This window comes from Salvia miltiorrhiza, chromosome 1 (genome assembly GCF_028751815.1).
Source record: "Salvia miltiorrhiza cultivar Shanhuang (shh) chromosome 1, IMPLAD_Smil_shh, whole genome shotgun sequence".
Classification (NCBI taxonomy): domain Eukaryota; kingdom Viridiplantae; phylum Streptophyta; class Magnoliopsida; order Lamiales; family Lamiaceae; genus Salvia; species Salvia miltiorrhiza.
Window position 1 is genome coordinate 46269088 of NC_080387.1, and position 20492 is coordinate 46289579.

General features: G+C 35.4%; 3 protein-coding genes across 8 annotated transcripts; 1 reads left to right on the forward strand and 2 right to left on the reverse strand.

Annotated features, from left to right (window-relative positions):
* Window positions 1–1157: 1157 nt before the first annotated feature.
* Window positions 1158–3409, forward strand: LOC130986798 (heat stress transcription factor A-7a-like). Its single transcript, XM_057910345.1, has 2 exons — window positions 1158–1841; window positions 2360–3409. The coding sequence occupies exons 1-2, from the start codon at window positions 1488–1490 to the stop codon at window positions 3098–3100; spliced, it is 1095 nt and encodes a 364-aa protein (XP_057766328.1). The 5' UTR covers window positions 1158–1487; the 3' UTR covers window positions 3101–3409.
* A 133-nt stretch (window positions 3410–3542) lies between these two features.
* On the reverse strand, window positions 3543–9650 carry LOC130986810 (uncharacterized). Of its 3 annotated transcripts, none has more exons than XM_057910350.1 (4): window positions 9409–9650; window positions 8930–9191; window positions 8785–8834; window positions 3543–4044 (listed from the first exon to the last, which is right to left on the reverse strand). In XM_057910350.1, exons 1-4 carry the CDS (start codon window positions 9452–9454, stop codon window positions 3833–3835), a joined length of 570 nt encoding a protein of 189 aa, XP_057766333.1. In that variant the 5' UTR covers window positions 9455–9650; the 3' UTR covers window positions 3543–3832. The 3 variants fall into 3 exon arrangements, with proteins under 3 accessions (XP_057766333.1, XP_057766337.1, XP_057766332.1); XM_057910354.1 differs by having other exon boundaries at window positions 3543–4035; window positions 9409–9618; XM_057910349.1 differs by lacking the exon at window positions 3543–4044 and adding an exon at window positions 5346–6574 and having other exon boundaries at window positions 9409–9623.
* Window positions 9651–11146: 1496 nt separating this feature from the next.
* LOC130986837 (uncharacterized) lies at window positions 11147–18830 on the reverse strand. Of its 4 annotated transcripts, none has more exons than XM_057910362.1 (14): window positions 18637–18830; window positions 18256–18419; window positions 18012–18145; window positions 17069–17107; window positions 16859–16951; window positions 16625–16741; window positions 15774–15869; window positions 14157–14270; window positions 13410–13463; window positions 13010–13057; window positions 12665–12815; window positions 11797–11962; window positions 11649–11718; window positions 11147–11531 (listed from the first exon to the last, which is right to left on the reverse strand). In XM_057910362.1, the coding sequence occupies exons 2-14, from the start codon at window positions 18335–18337 to the stop codon at window positions 11274–11276; spliced, it is 1422 nt and encodes a 473-aa protein (XP_057766345.1). In that variant the 5' UTR covers window positions 18338–18419; window positions 18637–18830; the 3' UTR covers window positions 11147–11273. The 4 variants fall into 4 exon arrangements, with proteins under 4 accessions (XP_057766345.1, XP_057766362.1, XP_057766355.1 ...); XM_057910379.1 differs by having other exon boundaries at window positions 18256–18397; window positions 18637–18815; XM_057910372.1 differs by having other exon boundaries at window positions 18580–18814.
* Between the last annotated feature and the right edge of the window lie 1662 nt (window positions 18831–20492).

The window sequence follows — 20492 nt, forward strand, 5'->3', positions numbered from 1 at the left end:
CAGTGGAGTTTGAACCTGGGACCTCACTGTTAACGTAACTTCTAAAGCGAAGCAAATTAAATCATCTTTTTAATTTTTGCAATTTCATCCCTTCAATTATTTTCGGTCATTAGATTGTTGAGTGGAATTTACGTGGATTAGTTTGTCACGTAATATTCGTGTTACAACATCTTTTTCTAATAAAATTATTGAATACTGAAAATTGTAGTGCAAATATAGGATACAATCCCTTTATAACTTGGAGAAAATTTTAATTGAAATTATATGGACGACGTCGTTTAACCTTCACAAAAACGACGACATCGCTATTAATCCACGTAAGCTTCAATTCAAAACTCTGGGGATCGAAAAAAAATTGGGGGGTGGGGGAAGGGGACGGAATTGAAAAATTGAAAAGGTAATGATTTAATTCGCCACACTTCAAAGTCATGTTAAAATTGCAATTTCGAAATAGTTCGTGATTTTATTTGCCAAAATTCCTTATTATTATTATTATTATTATTATTATTATTATTATTATTATTATTATTATTATTATTATTTACTTTTAAAATATACTATCTCCATGTTCATAAACTTGCGTGTTAATTAAATAGTAGCTCTTTTTTTTTCCATTTCTTCTAAAGTTTTTGAATTTAAATATTTGTATATATTTATTATTTAGGGTAAATATCATATTAATCCCATAAAAATATCTTGCGCCCATTTTTCAGTCCCCGAAATTATGACGTGGCTTATCGGATGTCACCGTATAATTTATATTTTATTGTTTAAAATAACATGATATAAAATGACGTCGTTTTGTGCTATATCATTTAAAAAAAATTAAATCGATGTTGGATAATTTGACATTTAATGTGGCCATGTGGGATATTTTTTATACAAACCTAATAATTTGAGATTTTTAAAATATTTTTTAGCGAATATAATTTAATTTTTAATACGATATTTACTCTATTATTTACTGAGGTGGACTATTTTGAGGACATCAGCGTATGTATGGACAATATCGTCAATAGTTTTTAAATATAATTATCACTTTCATTTAAAGTAATTATTTCACATTTTAGTTAAAATTAAAAGAATAATTATCATTTACGTCGGTCATAATTTGCAGTTTTCTTAATACTAATAAACTACTGTGAGGATGCACTCATATGAATTTTGGTTTTGGAAAAGGGTTGATTTGTGAAGAGATTAGTGGTCTGTTTTTGACTGTGAAACATTTCTTAAAGGTTTCCAAAATGGGGAAAATGATAGCATAGAGATAGAGATAACAACAACACAACACAACACCGCTTTCTCTCTCATCACATTCTCTCTCCACCTGTAGCGTATGCCACTTCACGTACAAATGTGTACTCACAACCACCATCCTTGTGTCCTCTTTTCGCACGGAACCTCTCCCTTTCCTCTCATATAATCGGCGTGCTTCCCACCACTTTCACCTCGCACACTCACTATCCCACTCAGAATTGGCGCTTCAAATGGCCAGAAACGAGCCTACCAGCGCGGAGATTATGCAGAGCATCAAGAAATATGAGGTTTTGATGTCTGTTAAGGAGGAGCCGCCCGTATCTCATGAAGAAAGTGGCGGCGCAGTGACGGAGGAGGAGCGGCTTCCGAAGCCGCTCGACGGGCTGAAGGAGAATGGGCCGCCGCCGTTTCTGAGGAAGACATTTGAGATGGTGGATGATCCCGAAACAGATTGCATAATTTCGTGGAGTCCCACGAAAAATAGTTTCATAGTTTGGGACCCTCACCGATTTTCCACTGATTTGCTGCCTAGGCACTTCAAGCACAGCAACTTCTCCAGCTTTGTTCGCCAACTTAATACCTATGTGAGCATCTATTCTTTATGCCTTATCATTCATCAGTAGTTCTAGTTTTTAATGAGGAATCTGGGAATTTCTCTGTTGGGAAAATGTGGCAATTTATATCGTGTTTCTTGTTTATGTTGAGGGGTTTTGTTGTTTCTTTGGTATCTGAGTTGTTGATTTGCCTAATGTCTTTTATCTCTCTCTCTCTCCCCTCTTAAGAGATGAAACTGGGGTTTTAGACTTTTAGTATTGATCGTGTATAGTCTTGGGTGGTTTGGGATGGGAGAAGAAGTTGCTCAAAATCAGGAAGATTTAAGCTAAATTAGGTTATCTGTTGGATTTAGAAAGGTTGGGAACTGAATTTTCTGCATTTGGGGATGGTAGGAACTTAATTATGCTGATAATATCCTTCAATATCTCTGCATAATATGTTTTGCTTTTATCGAAATGGTGTTATTTTGCTTTTATCGAAATGGTGTTATTTTGGCTTAATTTTTGTATTTTAAATGAATTGAACCGGCATTCGATTATATTCTCAGAGGTTCAGGAAGATCGATTCAGACAGATGGGAGTTTGCAAACGAAGGGTTTCAGCAGGGTAAGAAGCATTTGCTGAAGCACATCACGAGGCGAAAGCAAAACTTCCAAATAAGTCGGAAACAATCTTGGGTAGATTCACCCAAGCACGGGGCGGAGGAAGAGCTCGAGAATTTGAAAAACAACCAAAACAAGTTGCAAACGGAGGTGTTGAAGCTAAGGCAGCAGCAAGAGATGACACAGAGTCATCTGGCAGCTGTTGAGAAGCGTCTTCGTATAACTGAAACAAAGCAGAAACACATGACCCTCTTCTTGATCAAGTTCATGAAGAATCCTCAGCTTCTGCAGCGCATCACTGAGAAGATGAAGAAGATAAGGGCACTTGGAAGTGGAGAAGTCTTGAAAAAGAGGAGGCTTGCGGCTCCTGATCTTGAAGAAGACGACGCCTGCTTGATGGCAGCAATGAGAGCCGTTGATGTTGATGATGATAAGAGGATCCAATCAGATATTGAGACACTGCTTTGTTGTGATGAGTCGGGCACGGGCTCCTCTGAGACTACTCAGAGCCGCGATGATTTTGTTCTATGGGAGAAACTGTTGGAAGATGACATGATCTATGAAGATGATAGAGCACAATGTGATGTTGTTTCAGAACTGGAGAATGTGGTGGCGAAGCCCTCGGAGTGTGGGACACAGATGAGAGGCCTCGTGGAGCTGGTGGGGTGCCTCGCGACGATTGCCTAGTTGTTCATCTAACTCATCTTGTTCAGAGAGATGGAATACAATTATACAAGGATTGAAGTAGGATGAAATGGCTGTGTAATTTGGAGTGGAGAATGGGGTTGCGGTTGCAGTTGCAGTTGTTTATCATCTCTTTCTTTCTTGACCAACTTGAGCTTTTCATCATTCTTCTTAACTCACCATCTCCATCTTAAATGGGATTTCTGTAAATGTGGCATTTGGTAGGCGAACATAGTAGATTTTATGACTTCTTGGTGTATGATGCTTATGACTTTGTTCTTCTAGTAATTATAGTCTACAATTTCAATACTAGTGTTTCTTTCATGTGATATGGGAGAAGTATGTGTTAGTTATATGGTAGCAGCAATTTTGCTTGTATAACTTGATTTTGGGATCCGTTGTGCACACCCACAAATTCACCTAGTATACCTAATTAAAAACAACCTTGGTAAACACAAATGGATCAAGGAGCGGCTGCAAGAGACAAAACATCATTTAATTACACAAGAATAGAACCTTCATCTGCAGCCTACCAAAGTGCTACGTATTAGACAATAATACCACCCAAATTTTCTCAATATCCGTCAAATTTGAAATGTCACAAGCATTGAGCGTTGTGAGCAAATAATTCAAAGAAAAGAAATTCAAGAGCTTCAGTGTCTCACTACCAATATTCAAGACGATGAGCATGTTTTCCGTATCCTTTCTCGACAGATGCTGGGCAGCTCAACATCCTTACTTGGGGCGGCCTGAATCTTTCTTGGGATGGATTGTCTCAATCAGAGCTTCGATTTCTTCTTTTGCTCGTTCAAACACGTTCGGACCTTTAACATCACCAATGGGTGTGCTCTCATCAATATCATCACTCCTTCCATGAGTCTCTCTATGATGATGTGATTTGTGTTTCACTGATTCATTGCCTTCCTTCCCCTTTGTTTCTGCCAATACTGGAGCATAATCATTAAACAATCTGAATCAGGTTTCATATGTCAAAGAATAAGCAGATTTTAACAATCTGAGATTCATCATGTGATAATTAACAAAATGTTTATTTTTGACAAGTAACAATCCTCAATCAGGCACATAAACTAATAAACAAATTGGACCAAGATTATTATTTCAAATGCAAAAATGCCAACACTCTCCAAGCAGTTGTTGCTATAAAGATGATTGAGAAGGCAAAGACACTAACACCGTGGAAGAATAGAGAGGCAACAATTTTATGAAATAATTCGAGGAAAGCATTATCTTAGGTTTTAACAGAACTTTGATGCAGAAAATGGTTTGATGCAGAAAATGGACATAGAGATCAAATAGCAGGTAAAGGAGAGCTCTTATTTTTCTGTTTGATGAAAACTTAAATATGGCAAATATTTCATCTTGCTAAAGTTGAAAGCATCATTCTTTTACACAATCAAAGTACTTATCCAATACATTCTTTATGTTCTAATTACACAACGTATTGATATTGCCAAAGGATATGGTATCCAGTCTTTTTTTTTAATGTCCGATATCTAGTCACTTTTCACAATTCGAAGTCATTAATAAAAGGCATGACAATAGCCAAATAGAAAAGAACATAATCAACCTGAAAATGCTCTGGAAAACAAAGCACACACATCACACATATTCTCATTTCAAAATTGGAGGTTACAGGTCTCTTATCCAGAAAGATTTCATCAACATCATGTGAGTAAAGACGCAGATAAGTCAAGATTTCTTCAGCGTCTATGAGCAATCACTGTACTTTTCAGGATCAGAAAATAACAATTAAAAGGGCAAAAGGGATGCAAGAAAAGATAACTTGGAGTACATCATAAGTGGAGAAAGTTGCAGATAAAAAGGAGAACAAGGAGATTATTCACTCTTGTGTGCACTTGGAACTGGGAAGAGAATACATATCGCCTCTAAAGCATTTCATTTTGACTAATAAACAGTCTGACAAAATCAGATCTCTAACCTAAAGTACCCAAGTTGAGATTAGATAATAAATTCTTGTCTATTACCCCTCTAGCACTAGTATGTTGGTCTAAATTTTCTAGCAGCATTTTACCATATGTTTACTTCTGTACTACTCTTCCAAAACCCAAAAAAAGCATGCCATGACCTCTATGAAAAATAATTAATCTAAATTTTTATAATCACATTTGATGTCAAAAGCTCTTATCCCTTTTAAATGTCTTAATTTACTTTTGGTACTTAAGTAGCCCAATAACCACTCCAATGAGTAATCTCTTCGAAAACTACATTTATCAACAATCCAACCCAACTGAACCTTTTAGTAAAAAAATCATTTATGTCTTCCACATACACGACATCAACTCAATTATATAATTGAAATTACATGATTAGATGACTAAAGTGACACAAACTAAAATTACATGAAAATAAACTACATTCATTGTCTAAAAACAATTTCCATTAGACGATGTTTTATCTCTTCATCTTTTGGAGATAGATGATCTTTTGCCAACAATGTGTTCAACAAAACTACATTCATCTTCATAGCCTTTCTTTGTTCTTTTTTGAGCTCCAAGTCGATTCTAGCACTATTCAATTTGCTCATTTCTTCAACTTCCTTGCCTATAGTGAGTCTCAACGCACGAATTTCCGCACCAACTTCATTAGTAGATAAAGATTCTAATGCCTTACATTTTCCTTTATTTTTCACCTTATCTTCAACTTTAGGATGGGGAATGGGAGAGGGAATAGTTGAACAACCGGTAGTTGGAGTTTCTGAGTTGGAAGGCATAGAAAAATCCCCACCTTCGAAAGTCTTATCTTTAACTGTAGGATGGGGAATAGTTGAACAACCAGTAGTAGGAGTTTCTAAGTTGGAAGGCATAGAATAATCCCCATCTTCAAAAGTCCTTGATCTTTTGGAGCTGCCACCACTTTCTTCATTATCCTCTTCATTTTCAGGACGTAGTCGTGTTGAATCTTGCAATGTTAAATACCACTTGGGATGTTTACTCATAACCTCATTAAATACAACCAAATCCTGAAACTTACTGCCACCTGCTTCATAAATTGCATGAGCTTCTTTCTCAACATCCCACAAGCTTCTTCCACTCATTTTCCGACTATATGCTTCTTTGTAAGCAACAATCCACTTGTTTCCATTTTCGTTGAGTCGTTTCCAACGACCTTTTATCATATCAATGTTTCTTTCCCTGAGCTCTTCTGGATTACTTGCTCGAGCTTCTTGATAAAGATTACTCACTCATGCCCACACAGATGCACCCTTTTGATTTTTGACATGTACCTTATCTTCACTAACGGAACACCAAGATAACATTAGGGATACATCTTCTTTTTCACACCACGCATTTCCCTTTCGATTTGTCTCTGTCTGTTGAACATCACAGAACCAATTGTGGGAAATATTTTGTGATGGTTGGAGTTGTTCAGAGATAGGAATTTGGTTGGAATTCGGAGAATACTGAGAAATTTGATAATATTGAGATTCTTGATGATCTGCAGAGTTTGAAACTATTGAGAGTTAAGATAAGATTGGAAGTTTGGATAATTTGGGAGTCAAGATAACCTTAGGAGTTCCTCTCAAAAAAAAAAAAAGAAGATAACCTTAGGAGTTCGAAAAACAATTTGAATTATTTGGATTCATAATTTCAAATGATAGAAAATAGAGAATTTGAGATTATCTTCAAATATGAAATATGCAAGAGAAGAAGAATTTTAAATTGTGCTTCAAATTATATCAACATGGAGCTCTAATTATAGAAGGTTGAAATATACAACTTTTGACATAATTGTTTTTTTGGGGGATAGGTTATCTACAATATTATCTATTTAAATTCTATCTAAAAAGAAATCCATATGATCAATAAAAAATTGTCATGTGTCAAAAGCAAATGGATTTAGAGATGGTTGGGCTCAGTTGGAGGACCAATCTCCGGTTGGAGAGCATATGACAATTTTCCTTTTCTATTTTTATTTTCCTTGTCGTGTAGTCATGACTGGTCGCAGTAGGTTGTTGATAATCCCAGTCTAAGATGTTGCATATGTATTACGGAAAAACACATGGCCACCATCTTGTTGAGTTTGTTGATTTCATTTTGCAATGATTTGTAGTATATGTGATCCTGAGGCATCAAGGGCATCCCGCCAACAAAATGGAATAGAGCAAACTTCAGTTTAACTCAATCAACCAAGAGCAACAAGAACCAAGGACCAAATGGGTTCTTTTGGGAACAAAATCATTCCCGATACTTCATTATCAAAAGCCTACCTACTCCAGAACTATAATCTCAAACACATGCTACCTTATTAAACGGCCAACCAAGCAAACACTTCCTATCGGGCCACAACCAGCGATACTCAAATGAATGATCCTAGAAAAATAACATAAATAAACCTAAAAGAAAAAGAACTCTTCATGCTGCTCTTCCTCTGAAACGATAAACCCTCACAAACTCGTCTCTAACAAATTTCTGCCAACATTATAGGCAATAATCTAGAGCTACATTACTCAGTTGTGGCTGTCCTAATTCTAGGTTTCCTAATTCAGATTCCTTGTAAACTCCATAAAAATATGCCATGAGCAGTAAATAAAGTAAGCAAAAGAGTTGTGCTTTGCTTTACGAGATTTGTGTCTCTCTCTTTGTGGTATGAAGCGTTAGTGGATATAGCAAGTGTGCCGGGGATGTGGCTCGGGCAGAATAGCTTAAATTATATCTTGCCACCATGGCTGATTTAGGTATCATGATAAAGGCCAAAGACCCAGTAGATTTTCGTTTTTAATAGCCCTAATACCTGGTTCTGATTCCACACTCAGAACAACTTAGCAACAGAACCAGAAACCATCTGAAGTCCTAATTGAAAGTTTTAAAACGCTACGGTCTACAGAGGCGAGAGTAAGGGTATCTGAATTTCGCATGGCAGCATGCTTTCTAAGTCATATTGCTAATTGCTCAACACCTAATGGAATGGAGAACTACATCAATAAATCTAAAGGGTTATGCTAGATCCGTGATGACTGATGAGGCATATGCATCAAGCCATACACGTTTTGCCTTGAGTTTGATAACTCACCAGGAGAGCTTAAAGTATTTTTTTGATTCCGACCAAGCCAATGCTACTTGGTAAAACTACTAAGTTCTTAAATCTAGCTTGATTGCAGCTTAATTTCAGTTATTTTTAAGATGATTTGGCATTCAAGATATGATTATCTGCCAAGATTTTAGGCAAAATAATGTATGGTTGCATTACTCTTTAATTACACGTATAATAATTTTAGGTCTCTCATTTAGATTCCTCGTAATCTCTACATAAAGATACTACGAATAAAAACAGGAAGCTATCCTTTTTACTATCAAATTTGGGTCTCTCTCTAGTGAATCCTGAGGTCAGAGCTCCCTTAGATGAAGTTAAATATATTCCTGCCACCATAGGTCAATCTAGGAATCATGATAAAGGCTTATATTTCCAGTTAATAGCCCTATTACACAGTCCCGGTCCAACATTCATAACATAAGAGCATGAAAATGATTTTGAAAACGTGGAGCTTCTCTAGATCAAACAAACAGAACTAACCACATACAAGACGAGCATATTCCACTTTGCAGATACAACCATACAAAATACTATAAACAATCACATCAGCACCTAAAGACATCAAAATAAGCATATTCCAAATTTTCCAAATACAACGACTTCAGAAACCATACCTGAATGCAACTCCGTCTCTGATTTTACATGACTCTTTGCAGCAGGATTCCTGCAAACAATAACCCAATTCTCAGCAAACATGCATAACATTCACACACTCTCATTAACTAGATCATCCAAATCAAAACCGTACATTTCCCCAACCTCGTCTCTCCATAGCCGTGCGAATCATGGCTCTTCGATTCTTTTTTGGGATGAATAGCCTCCACAATGGCCTCAAATTCCTCCTTGGCTCTCTCAAACACATTGGGAGCCTTCACATCACTGATTGGAGTGTTGGAATCAATATCATCTCGCAATCCATGAGTCTCCTTGTGATGCTCATGTCTGTGTTTCCCATTGTGTACAACTGCCTCAAACTCTTCCTTTGCCCTCTCAAACACATTCGGAGCTTTTACATGTTTCCCTGCCCACAATCAGTATCCGTACAATCTTAAAACCGCACCTTTCATAACTATTCAAACAATAAACTGCAAATCCCATTCAACTAAAAACATTACATGCAAAAAGGGTTGGTTCTATTGAACTTAATTTCCCCCGGAAATTCCACGACAGGGTATTGCGATCGTTGCCTAAGTTTTTGAAATTGAGTGTACAAGAGAAAAGGAATCGAGAGGTAGTACCTGATGGTGATGAAGAGTTTGAAGGATACGATTTGGAATCAGCCATGAAAGAATTCTCCGACTCCTTTTTTCTTTTTCTACAATTTTTGTGGATTGAATTTCTTACCGATGCGGAGCTATTTTGGTGATTTGAATTGGAGAGAATAAAATATCATACATTTGAATGATCAAAGATTCGTGTTAGAAAAAAGCAGGCTTTGCATCAATAGAAAAAGCTGAAACACGTGAGCATTATCTTTAATACTTATATTTCAACAGTATTTAATTACTTAGACGTGGACGGACAAATTCAGAATTTTTTTCATATAAATTAAAGGGTTAATTGCACCAAATATCACCAACTTTGTCCGAATTCTATTCTTTTCATAATTAAAAAAAAAATTATCACAGATTGAATTAATCGTTCTTTTTCCCACGATATTTTTTTCCCCTTAAATCGGAGTTGACGTGGCGCTGATGTAGCTCGCCGGGCCGCCGGCACACATCACACACGTTCCACTCCGGCGATTGAAAAAGTTGCTTTTCTTTATTACACCAAATATCACAAACTTTGCCGGAATTTCATTTTTCCCATAATTTTTCATTTTTTTTCATTCTTCACCCACGCAGGAAAGACAAGAGAACAGTGAGGGTGAAGACCAACGGCTTGAGGGCGAAGGATGGCGGAGCTTCGGCGATTTGAATGGTGGTTTGCGATGATTTGCGGGAACAATCCGATTCTGTATTTTCGAGCTTGAGGGCGGAGGACGGCGGAGCTTCGGTGATTTCATCCGTCGGCGGCAGAGTTGGCCGTCCCACAACGAGTGGGTGGCGAGAATGAAGACCAACGACTGGCGGCGCGATGAATGACACAGGACTGTGAGCACGATGGAAGACATGCAGCGGTGGGTGCCAACGGCCCACAGCGCCCCGACGGCGAGATGGAAGGCGACGAGATTGGGATGGAGGAGAAGAAGACAGCCGATTCTTAGGGATTTTTTTTCTAATTCAAGTGATATAAGGGTTTTTTTTTTTTTTGTGATTTTGTTATTTGAATAATTTTAAATTAATATATATTCCACATCAATGTTATGTGTAAATTTAAATCCACATCAATGTCAACTTTTCGGTCATCAAAGCTAAAAATCGTGAGAAAAATGAACGAATAATTGAATCTGTGATAAAAAATAATTTTTTTTAAAATTATGAGAAAATAGAATTCGGACAAAGTTGGTGATATTTGGTGCAATTAACCTTAATTTAAAAATGTTTATTACTTCACATAATATCACAAGAAACACACATTATATTTTCCCATATGATATTTTCCAAATAGCATTATAAATAATCAAATAATATATTTTAATAGTTTTAATAATTATTACTACTTAAGTGCATTTGTGAGTGAGTGAAGAAAGAGAGGCATTTTAGCTTATGACCATTCGGTACAGGCCAGACAGTTCCTTGAAAAAAATTCTAACGAGTCAAAATTTAGATCCAAACCCTTATTTCAATATTTATAATTTTATTGATTTATATAATTATGAATAAATTATAGAATATAAATTTGAATTCAAATCTTAATGTCACACTCACACTAAGTCACTAACACATGATCCCCCCATTTAATTTCAAATAGGTGATACCTACTATTCTGTATACACAATCTGCCTTATCCCTGTCCACATTTTTTTATGTCAAATCATTGCATCCAAATGGTTTTGGATAAGAAATGAGAATTCTAATTTCACTAGGCGAGTTGATTCAAATCATAGATAATAAAGGAAAAATGTATATTTTCAGTCAAAAAAGGGATAATTCTTTTTTACTATCAAAAATGTTGAAAAATTGGAGTTGGTATAAATTTGGCTAATGAGGACGTCGATCTATACAGTATGACCGCTGGAAGTAAGCAATTTCTCTTCCTCATTAGGCATATCAGTCATGGATAACTGAATGTTTGATTTTGAGTTCGTTTTATTCCACTCGTTCTCCACACGAAAGAATACCCACTGGAAACGGCGCAGCATCTCCAGCGCTGATATTGCAAACACAGTCCGGTAGTTATGACGAAGATGGGCTGATAGCTTGTATGTCCACGTGCAACGTAGGATAAGATTGCTCCCGATTACCCAAACGTACACCTGCAATGTTCCAAACACACAATTACTTCACAACCTACTTGCATATTATAAGAAAACATGGCGAGTAGTGTTCTAAAGAGCAATATCATTTTCTTGATGCAATAAGTGTTCCCTTACCCACTTCCTCCCATGTAACAAGTTGGATATGATATGTGGTTTATTGAACTTGAAAATCCGTGTAAAGCAGCTGCTCGAGGAAAATGTACAGATTAATCAATTTCATCTCATGGAAAATCAGAAATCAAATACAGGATCTTTGCTTTACCTCAAGTCCCAATCCCGTGTAATATCCCAGTAGAACGAGTACAAAGAGTTCAATACACTCGATAATAGCCACAGAGGGCGATAGATACTTGTCCATTTTTCAGGGAAAACATGATACTTGAGGGCTGAAAGAAATATAACTGGTACTGCAGTTGAATACTTTAAGGCTGAAACAAAAGGAAGATCAAATTATATAATGACACAACATAACATAACCATTCATGATTTCACAGCCATTATATAAACCAAAACATGAAATGGGTCTAGTCAGACCAAATGTAATGGTTTACAATTAATGTTTTGTTGCAATCTGGGTTAACATACTATAACAATCATTTGCGTGGAAAGAAACTGGTGCAAACCACTAATCCCTCTGGCAGCCATGGGAATAACTGAGCAAACTACAGGCTGGCTACTATAAATATGATTCGACCAAAATTAATAACTCCAATTGTGCCTACAAAACACCTAATTTTCTTCAGAAGCCCATCTGGTGTTAGCCTGATGTTTTGGGTATCAGATAAAATTGTCTTCTAATACTAAAGACATGACCTTTGATTTTGCTTCTAGAAAAGTAAGTGTACCTGACACGGTATGGTCTGCACTGCAGGTTGACTTACGAATGAAGCCCTTCATAGGCTATCTAAATGACTATGCTGTATGCATTAGAGACACATAAGTCTGAATGGATGAATTCTATCAAAATACCATCCTCTAAAAATATTAACCTGATTCTACTCACTTAAATGCATGTAAGACCACACATTCTCAGAGGGGCAGAAGGGAGGGGAAACAAAATATCCAAAATCAAGACACTTTCTACCATCACATCAACATACATATAAGCAAATGCCATGATAAAAGCTAACCGTTTAGAAGAGCAGTCTTTTCTCTTGTATCCTTGTACTGCCGAAGACATTGGAAGAACCGGAAAATATAAGGCAAAACAAGAACTATTGGTATTGCGACAGAGTGACTCCCACAAACAGAGTCTGCCTCAAACCATGCGATGGTAGCAACCTGCACATATATGGAACCTCAGAACCGAATGGCAAGCTTTAAAGGAAACCTAATGCTTTAGCATCAGTTATTAAGAACACGATTGTAAAAAAAATGATAGGGTTTCCCCAAAAACTCTAGCTCCAAAGATATCAAAGTAAAATTCCCGTGAACTCACATACACAGGAAACTAGGACATTTATAAAAATATTAACCTGGCGATGGACCATTCTACAAACTGAACGCTCCAGATCAGAGAAAACCTGCATGTGTAGACAAAGGTTAAGAACATTACAACTAGTTAACTTGGGGCAAGAATGATCCATAATGGAAATGGTCATTCTCCAAGAAGCTTAAATATGACAGTGAAAGGATTTTATTTTAATTTTAATTTTTTCCAAAAGAAGGCCATTTAACTTTAAGACGAACCATAGTTAAGTCAATAAGGAGATGCAGTTTGATAATTGATAAGACACCATATATAATTAAAAAATGCTTTTCTTGAATCAGGAGCACATACAATTGTATTCTTCCAATAAATTGAAGCCCTTGAACAGGGATTCATCAATTTCCGGTATCATGGTTGCAGGACTAGAATAACAATCAGATGCATACCTTTGACATAGAGGTAAATATATCAGCCAAAAAGAAGTCAGCAAATGATATTGCCTGCATCAGCAAGTAAATATTATCAGAAAAATTTACAGAAAATGTACCGGGAGCTCAAGGTTAAGTTTATAAATCTTTTTGCTAGGTTATTGCCCTGAGAACTTTCAGGGTTATAAACTTTACATCCACAAAAAAAAGGATGGCCTATGAATAGCATAGGTTTCACTTGGAAGCTTAGATTTTGTTTAACCGACTTAGAAGAAAGAGAGATAATAATGAAAAAATCATTTGCAGAGTTTTTTAAATGAAGCATCAAATCTATCACAAAGCTTTCAAGCAAAGGGCTGCACAAAATTGATACAAATTTCTGGCTTTGGGAGACTGCACAAACATTGATACAAATTTGAGGACACAAAAAAATGTGAAGCCAAATTTTAAATGTTATGCCTTCACACACTGGCTCCTCCACTCTCAATTGCAGAGGTTTTTAAATAAAGCTTTCAAATCTATCACCAAAGCTTTCAAGCAAAGGGCTGCACAAAATTGATACAAATTTTAGGACGCAACAAAGTGTGAAGCCAAATTTTAACTGTTATGCCTTCACACTGGCTCCTCCACTCTCAATGTATGTAATAAATAATTTGTTGACGTCATATCTTAAGAAAACAAATATCAGAGGACTTTTTTCTTCTTTTTTCGTTGGTAGTTAGTATGAGTATACGAGCCCTTCAGTTATTACAGCAGTAAACTTGCCTGTAACGGGAAAACAATTCGCCAAACTGTCCTCAAGAAAAAGAAACGAGATGAAAGATAAAAGATATCAAAGGGAAATATGAGGGTCATCAAGACAGCCGCATACAAGAGCACCTGCAGTTGCCAAGACAATGTTACTATAGCTTCATCACAGAGAACAGAGGAATATATATATACATACATATATATATATATATATATATACATATATAACATACTATATGTGCTAAATAACAAGATAACAAACAAGCCAAGAACCATCTAGAAAGATGACAACAAATACACATCATATATATATATATATATATATATAGAGAGAGAGAGAGAGAGAGAGAAAGAGAGATGGGATCAAATAAAAACCTCTCCTAACATACAAACTACAAACCCCTTGCACTTAACTTATACTCCCTCCGTCCCATTACAAATGTCCCATTACTTTTGGGCACGAAGATTAAGAAATATGTAAAAAGTAGATAAAGTGGATTGGTGAAAATTATTTAAATATTAGGTATAGAGAGAGAATATATTGCCAAAAAAGGAATGAGACATTTGTAATGAGATATCCCATTATGGAAAGCGGGACATTTGTAATGGGACGGAGGGAGTAATATAACTGCAATCAACATATACAGCATCTGCAATCAACATACAACTCCAAAGGGAGTACAATTTCAGGACAATTTATCACCACTAAAATGCAGTTACTTTATATGTTAAGTGCAGTAAGCCAATAATTCTATAGGTTAAGTGCAAGGTTCTTAGTTTTTACATTAAATGAGTCTGTACTGAAACTCAACCATATATATATATCTATATATATATATATATATATATATTTAGAGAGAGAGAGAGAGAGTTAGGTTATAGTGAGAATGACAATCTTTCGTGAGAAATGCGAATAACGAATAAATCAATAAACTCCATTAATAAGTTGTTTGTAATGCACGAATGGCTGAATTCAGTTAATGTTGTGAAATTGTTGCCCCCTCCAGGATGCGAGCCCATGTGAGAATGGCTATTCGTACTTTATAAGCAGCTTATTCTCGAATTTTATTGATTTATTCATTAACTGAACATCTCACGATTAATTCGAGTAAATATCAACTATAGGATTTGAATATTTCACGTTCCAGATTCATTCTAATTTCTCACCACATTTAGCCATTCCCACCAGATCATCTCTCTCTCTCTCTCTCTCTAATATATATATATATATATATATATATATAAATAGAGGAGGTTCAAATGAGAATCCTTATGTAAAATGAGAACGAAGAACTATTCTCATTCCTTCGATCGCGAAGATCTACGATGAATGTATCATCTTGATGGATGAATGCAACAGCTAGGTGGGTTCGAAACTTCGAATACTAGAGGAAGCGGAAATTTCATTTGTTTTGGATGCATTAACTTTAAAAGTGAATGCATTAATTTTTGGAAAATGCTTTGTTCTCAAGATCTCATGAAAAATGTAGTTCTCACGATAATCACACCCTATCTATATATATATATATATATATATATATATAGTTCATCCTGCACACTGAAAAAATCATTTCAAAGAAACTGAACGTGATAAAGCAACATAATTTCTAGGAGAAGAAGCATCTATTACACTGGTTGAGATGCAGCCAACGAAACTTCTCCGTGAGAATACAGATAAAGGTATGCCGTCATGCTAGTTGGGACAATTATTGTCATCCATGTAGCGCACTGACACATGAAATGTAATGTCAGTAAATGTGTAAAACATTAATCAACCAACAGGTGCTGAGAAGAGAGACAAGAGCAAACTAATTTGCATCTAGAAACAGGGAAATCAAAAGCCTCTATAAGAGAATTTAAATATGACTACATGCTGAAGAGACCAGAACTAGATGAAGATCAAAACAATGAAAAAAAAAAGTGGCTGCATTCTAGAGAGAACAGATATAAAAATTTAAGACAAATGAGAACAAATGGGTATATATATCTGGTTAAGATATATACATAAACATACATAAACACAAATCCATCTGATCTAACCAAAAGGTGGAGAAATTTTTTCATAATATCATCTATCACAAAGACCAAACTTTACGAAACCAAAAAGTATCACTACATGAGCTGCTTATATGAGCTGCAACACACAATTCACCAATTTATGATAAAAAAATAAAAATGAAAAAACCTCAAGTAAAGAAAACACTTGGAGAGCATAGCACCTTAGAAGTCCTAATAGAGTAAGAGACAATTTAACATCTACAAAAACAGACGAAGAAGATTCTGTTGACAAATCAAGGCCAGCATGCACAGTCAGTCCTGTATGATGCAATAAGGTTCGTAAATTATCCACAGAGCAATGCAAGTGTACGATTCAGTCCTGGATGAATTAGAACTCCGATTTACAGAAGTAAATAAATAGCAGCGAAACAAACGGTGATAAGCAAATCTGGAATAATAATATTTAGCCCAAAGCTTATGAATACCTTCCATATCTCTCTATGAGTGAGATGGCTCTGATCTAGGTCAAAAATTTTCACGTATCCAATATTAGACTGGGCAAAAACCCACAAATTGATCCCCCAAAGCCAAACCATCATAGTCTGCAACACAACCATAAACAATATTTTAAGAGGCTTCAATTTGAGAATACCTATGATAATTCCATCACTAAATTTAGATAGATTATATCAAGAACTCAATCAACATAAATCACTGACCACAAGAAGGAGAGGATTATAATACAAGAAAGCCTCATATAAAAATAAATCTCGAAGGTCTGCACTCATTCTCATTACTGAATCCCATCCGATCTGCAAATAGTATAAACAAACATTAGGCATCTGCAGACCAGAATCAAGCCTAGATCAGGACATTTTAACACTTAAACCCCAAAGTAAGTTTGCAATAAAGGATGATATTGAACTAACCTTGCAACAACAGAATCCCCAGACGAAAAACAGTAGTACCTGTACACAAAGTTAGATTAGAGATGCCAAGCTATTGAGCATAATCCAAAATCACCAAAAATATCGCAGAGATACACAGAAGTGCAACTCATCCAAATAGACCACTGTTACCCAGAACATTGTTAGGACTCAAAATACATCATAATTATACCTTTGAGAGCAGAATATTTCATACAGTAGTTCAAAAGAAGTTAGGAATGAACTTCGACTTGAGAATAAAATTACGGAAGAACTTACATGATATTCTCTAGAAAAGAGGGCCAAACTTATTTTCCAGATCTTAACAGGTTCACTTAGCTTTTACCAGATCAATAACGAAACTGTCTTTGTGAACATGTTACTTGGGAATAAGATCTACAATTTATGCCCAAAGGAACTACTTAGAGACAAGGAGCTTACAACATCTTTTAATAAATTTAGACAAACTTGCTCTAAGGGATTGCTTGGCACTAATAGCCCAAATAGCGAAAAAGACAATACTGTTACAATTTTCTGTCACTTCAGATTCCAGATCATATCGACATAGTTCCCCATTTAAATAGCCGTACGACACCATATGACACAATTGATCCTTATGCATATCTCATTAGCCAGAAATGTCAAATAGATGCGCCATACACTTGAGTAAAAGTTTTGTATTACATAAAATTTGGAACCCATATTGCCAGATTTATTACAGCATTACAGTGAAGTAATGTCAGAATCTGTTAGCAGATAACTGTTTATCATCTCCAAAATGCAGAAATAAAAAATAAAATGTAGACAGAAACCAAACTAAAAATTGAAATGTCAAATGTATTCCTCATAATAACCTTTTCCACATCAAAATCGTAATAACCTTTTTCCGCATCAAAACAGAAGGAACAATTGCTACTCTGCCACTCGGATCAACTAGAAGTAATACCTTAAATCTCCAAAGCAGAAGAGGGGAAGGCACAATGGCCGCACTGCTCAATGGTGTTGTCCCACCCTTCATTTCATTTGACTCTGTATTATGTAAAAAATCTTCCTCGGAGCTATTCCCCAGCTCACCCGAACCTACGAGATAATATCAATATTATTACAAACATGCTAAAATCTGTGGAAAAGAAAATGGAAAACCATGCAGATGGAAAGATGCTTAAAGATACATATACATATTCACTTACCAATATCAAACACAACAGGCCGACTACCAGATTTGCGTAGATGAGGACTATTGTTAGGGATAGACTCAAGACCTCCAAACATAGATGGAGGTGGTAAAAGGTACAAGTTTTAAACAATCAAGTGTGCACCCTAAAAGCACAACTGCAGAAAACAAAACAAAAAACTGTCGAACAAATCTCAGTAACATAGCATACAACATTCTTGCAAATCATAACTGAACATTCTGTCAAATCTAATCTGGATTCGAATTGGTTCAGTATTCAATCAGGAGTACATCAGAAAGTGGCTAACAGAATAACAATAAGGAAATGAGGGAACTGAACTGTTCATTTCGATGTGTATTGCTGGCCATTGATTCATGTGATCTGCATACTAATTACCTTAGATCTTCTGATTCTGCAACATCTGCGCAGCTTCTGTGTGCTATATCCTCTTAGATTTCACCAAAATTTCTCAAGCAATCGGATGAATTTGCGGAATTGATGTAAGGGTTTTTTAGTACAGACAGAGATTAAACAGAAAAAATAAAGTTCGGTTATATACGAACCTTGTGTTTCAGTAGTTATAGATTTCAATTTCTTTTTTTCAAAATAAATTATGCGCTTATGAATATGCCTTTCTTTAGGAAATTAATTAATTGTCTTAAAATACACAATATATTTTTTTTCTTAATTTGGGTTGTAGATATAACTGATTCTGGGATAGTATCTTTTAGGGTTAATTGCATCAAAATACCTGACCTTTTTCCCAAAATTTGGTTTTTTGACAAACTTTTTAATTGTAGCAAAAATTTTAGCTACGTTTCAATTTATTGCAATGTCCGTCCCGCGTATATTTTCGGCCAAATCCATGTTGAGGTGGACCTCCGTAAAGCTTAGGTGGCATGTCGTGCCGGGTAATGAAACATTGTCGTCTCAAATCCATTGCAATAAATTGAAACGTAACTAAAATAAATTGGCCGGAAATGAATGGATTTGGCCGAAAATATACGCGGGACGGACATTGCAATAAATTGAAACGTAGCTAAAATTTTTGCTACAATTAAAAAGTTTGTCAAAAATTCAAATTTTGGGAAAAGGTCAAGTATTTTGATGCAATTAACCCTATCTTTTATTACCATATAGTATTCTCTCCGTCCGATTATCAATATCCTAGTTTCAATAATAATGTCTTGTTCTTTTTCTTGACAAATAATCAAGAGATTAATTAATGAGGTGGTCTCCTGTGAAATCGATATTTTAAAAAAATCACCTTCACTGTGAAATCGATATAAAGTGGAGTATCATTTGTATGTTGAAGTAATGTCATTGTGAAGGTGGTTTTTAAAAAAAACTGGTTTCATGGGAATTTTTATGTTAATAGATTCACCACTTCCTCTCTCTCTCTCTGCCTATTTTTACAAATCTCCATCTATTTCTCTTTTTCTCCACAAACTCAATTTATCTATTAATTACACATTTCTTAATCTTTGTGCCCAAAAGTAATGAGACATTTGTAATGGGATGGAGGGAGTGTTACTTTCGTCTACAAAAATTATAATGTACTTTAAAAAAAATACTAATTTTAATAACTAATTGAGAAATGTGTATAAAATAGATAAATGAATCTGTCAAAGTTGAGTAGTGAAAGTGACTCACCCACCAAAGTAGTGAAGTATATGTTAAATGATTGAGTTTCTTTTGTAAAATATTAAGTGTGAATGAAATTTAAAATGTAAGGGTTAATTTTCAAAAAGAAAATGAAATACTACAATTTTCAGGGACGGACTGTTGGTCTCGAACGAGTGCACACTGGTGTATGATGAAATACAAATTATAAACTTTTCGTTTGTTTTTCTGAGTATTGTATTCTGAATATGTTTATGTGATAATGAGTCAACCAGTTTAATGCATATTAGATTAACCAATGTTAAACTGACTGAATATATCAAATAAGTTTATTCTAATTGTGAGTACATTTAGCGATCCTACTTACTGCTCATAAGCTGATCAATTGGACATATAACTTACTTGTGTGAAATAGGTGGTTAGTTACTCGCTTTACAAAATATTTCCAAGTCAACTTTTCAATTTAGTCAGTATTCCGTTTAAGATCAAAAGCTTAAATCAATTTTCTATGTTGATATAGTGTACAACTTGTCAGTATGCAGTTAAAATAAGCAGACACATAAGCATGCAATACTAAATGTAAATACAAAAAGTAAGTACGCAATTGGTTTGTAGTGGTTTTTGAACAA

Bases quoted from the DNA above. Each gene is read 5' to 3' on its own strand.
- LOC130986798 (XM_057910345.1), top strand. From the start codon at position 1,488: ATGGCCAGAAACGAGCCTACCAGCGCGGAGATTATGCAGAGCATCAAG. The intron at 1,842-2,359 runs GTGAGCATCTAT...TTATATTCTCAG, and splicing joins TTCGCCAACTTAATACCTAT to AGGTTCAGGAAGATCGATTC.
- LOC130986810 (XM_057910349.1), bottom strand. From the start codon at position 9,454: ATGGCTGATTCCAAATCGTATCCTTCAAACTCTTCATCACCATCAG. The intron at 9,192-9,408 runs GTACTACCTCTC...GATTGTGGGCAG, and splicing joins AAACTCTTCATCACCATCAG to GGAAACATGTAAAAGCTCCG. The intron at 8,835-8,929 runs GTTGGGGAAATG...TATTGTTTGCAG, and splicing joins CACGGCTATGGAGAGACGAG to GAATCCTGCTGCAAAGAGTC.
- LOC130986837 (XM_057910362.1), bottom strand. From the start codon at position 18,337: ATGTTTGGAGGTCTTGAGTCTATCCCTAACAATAGTCCTCATCTACGC. The intron at 16,742-16,858 runs GTCAGTGATTTA...GTTGTGTTGCAG, and splicing joins ATAATCCTCTCCTTCTTGTG to ACTATGATGGTTTGGCTTTG. The intron at 13,464-14,156 runs GCAAGTTTACTG...TTGCTGATGCAG, and splicing joins GAATTGTTTTCCCGTTACAG to GCAATATCATTTGCTGACTT.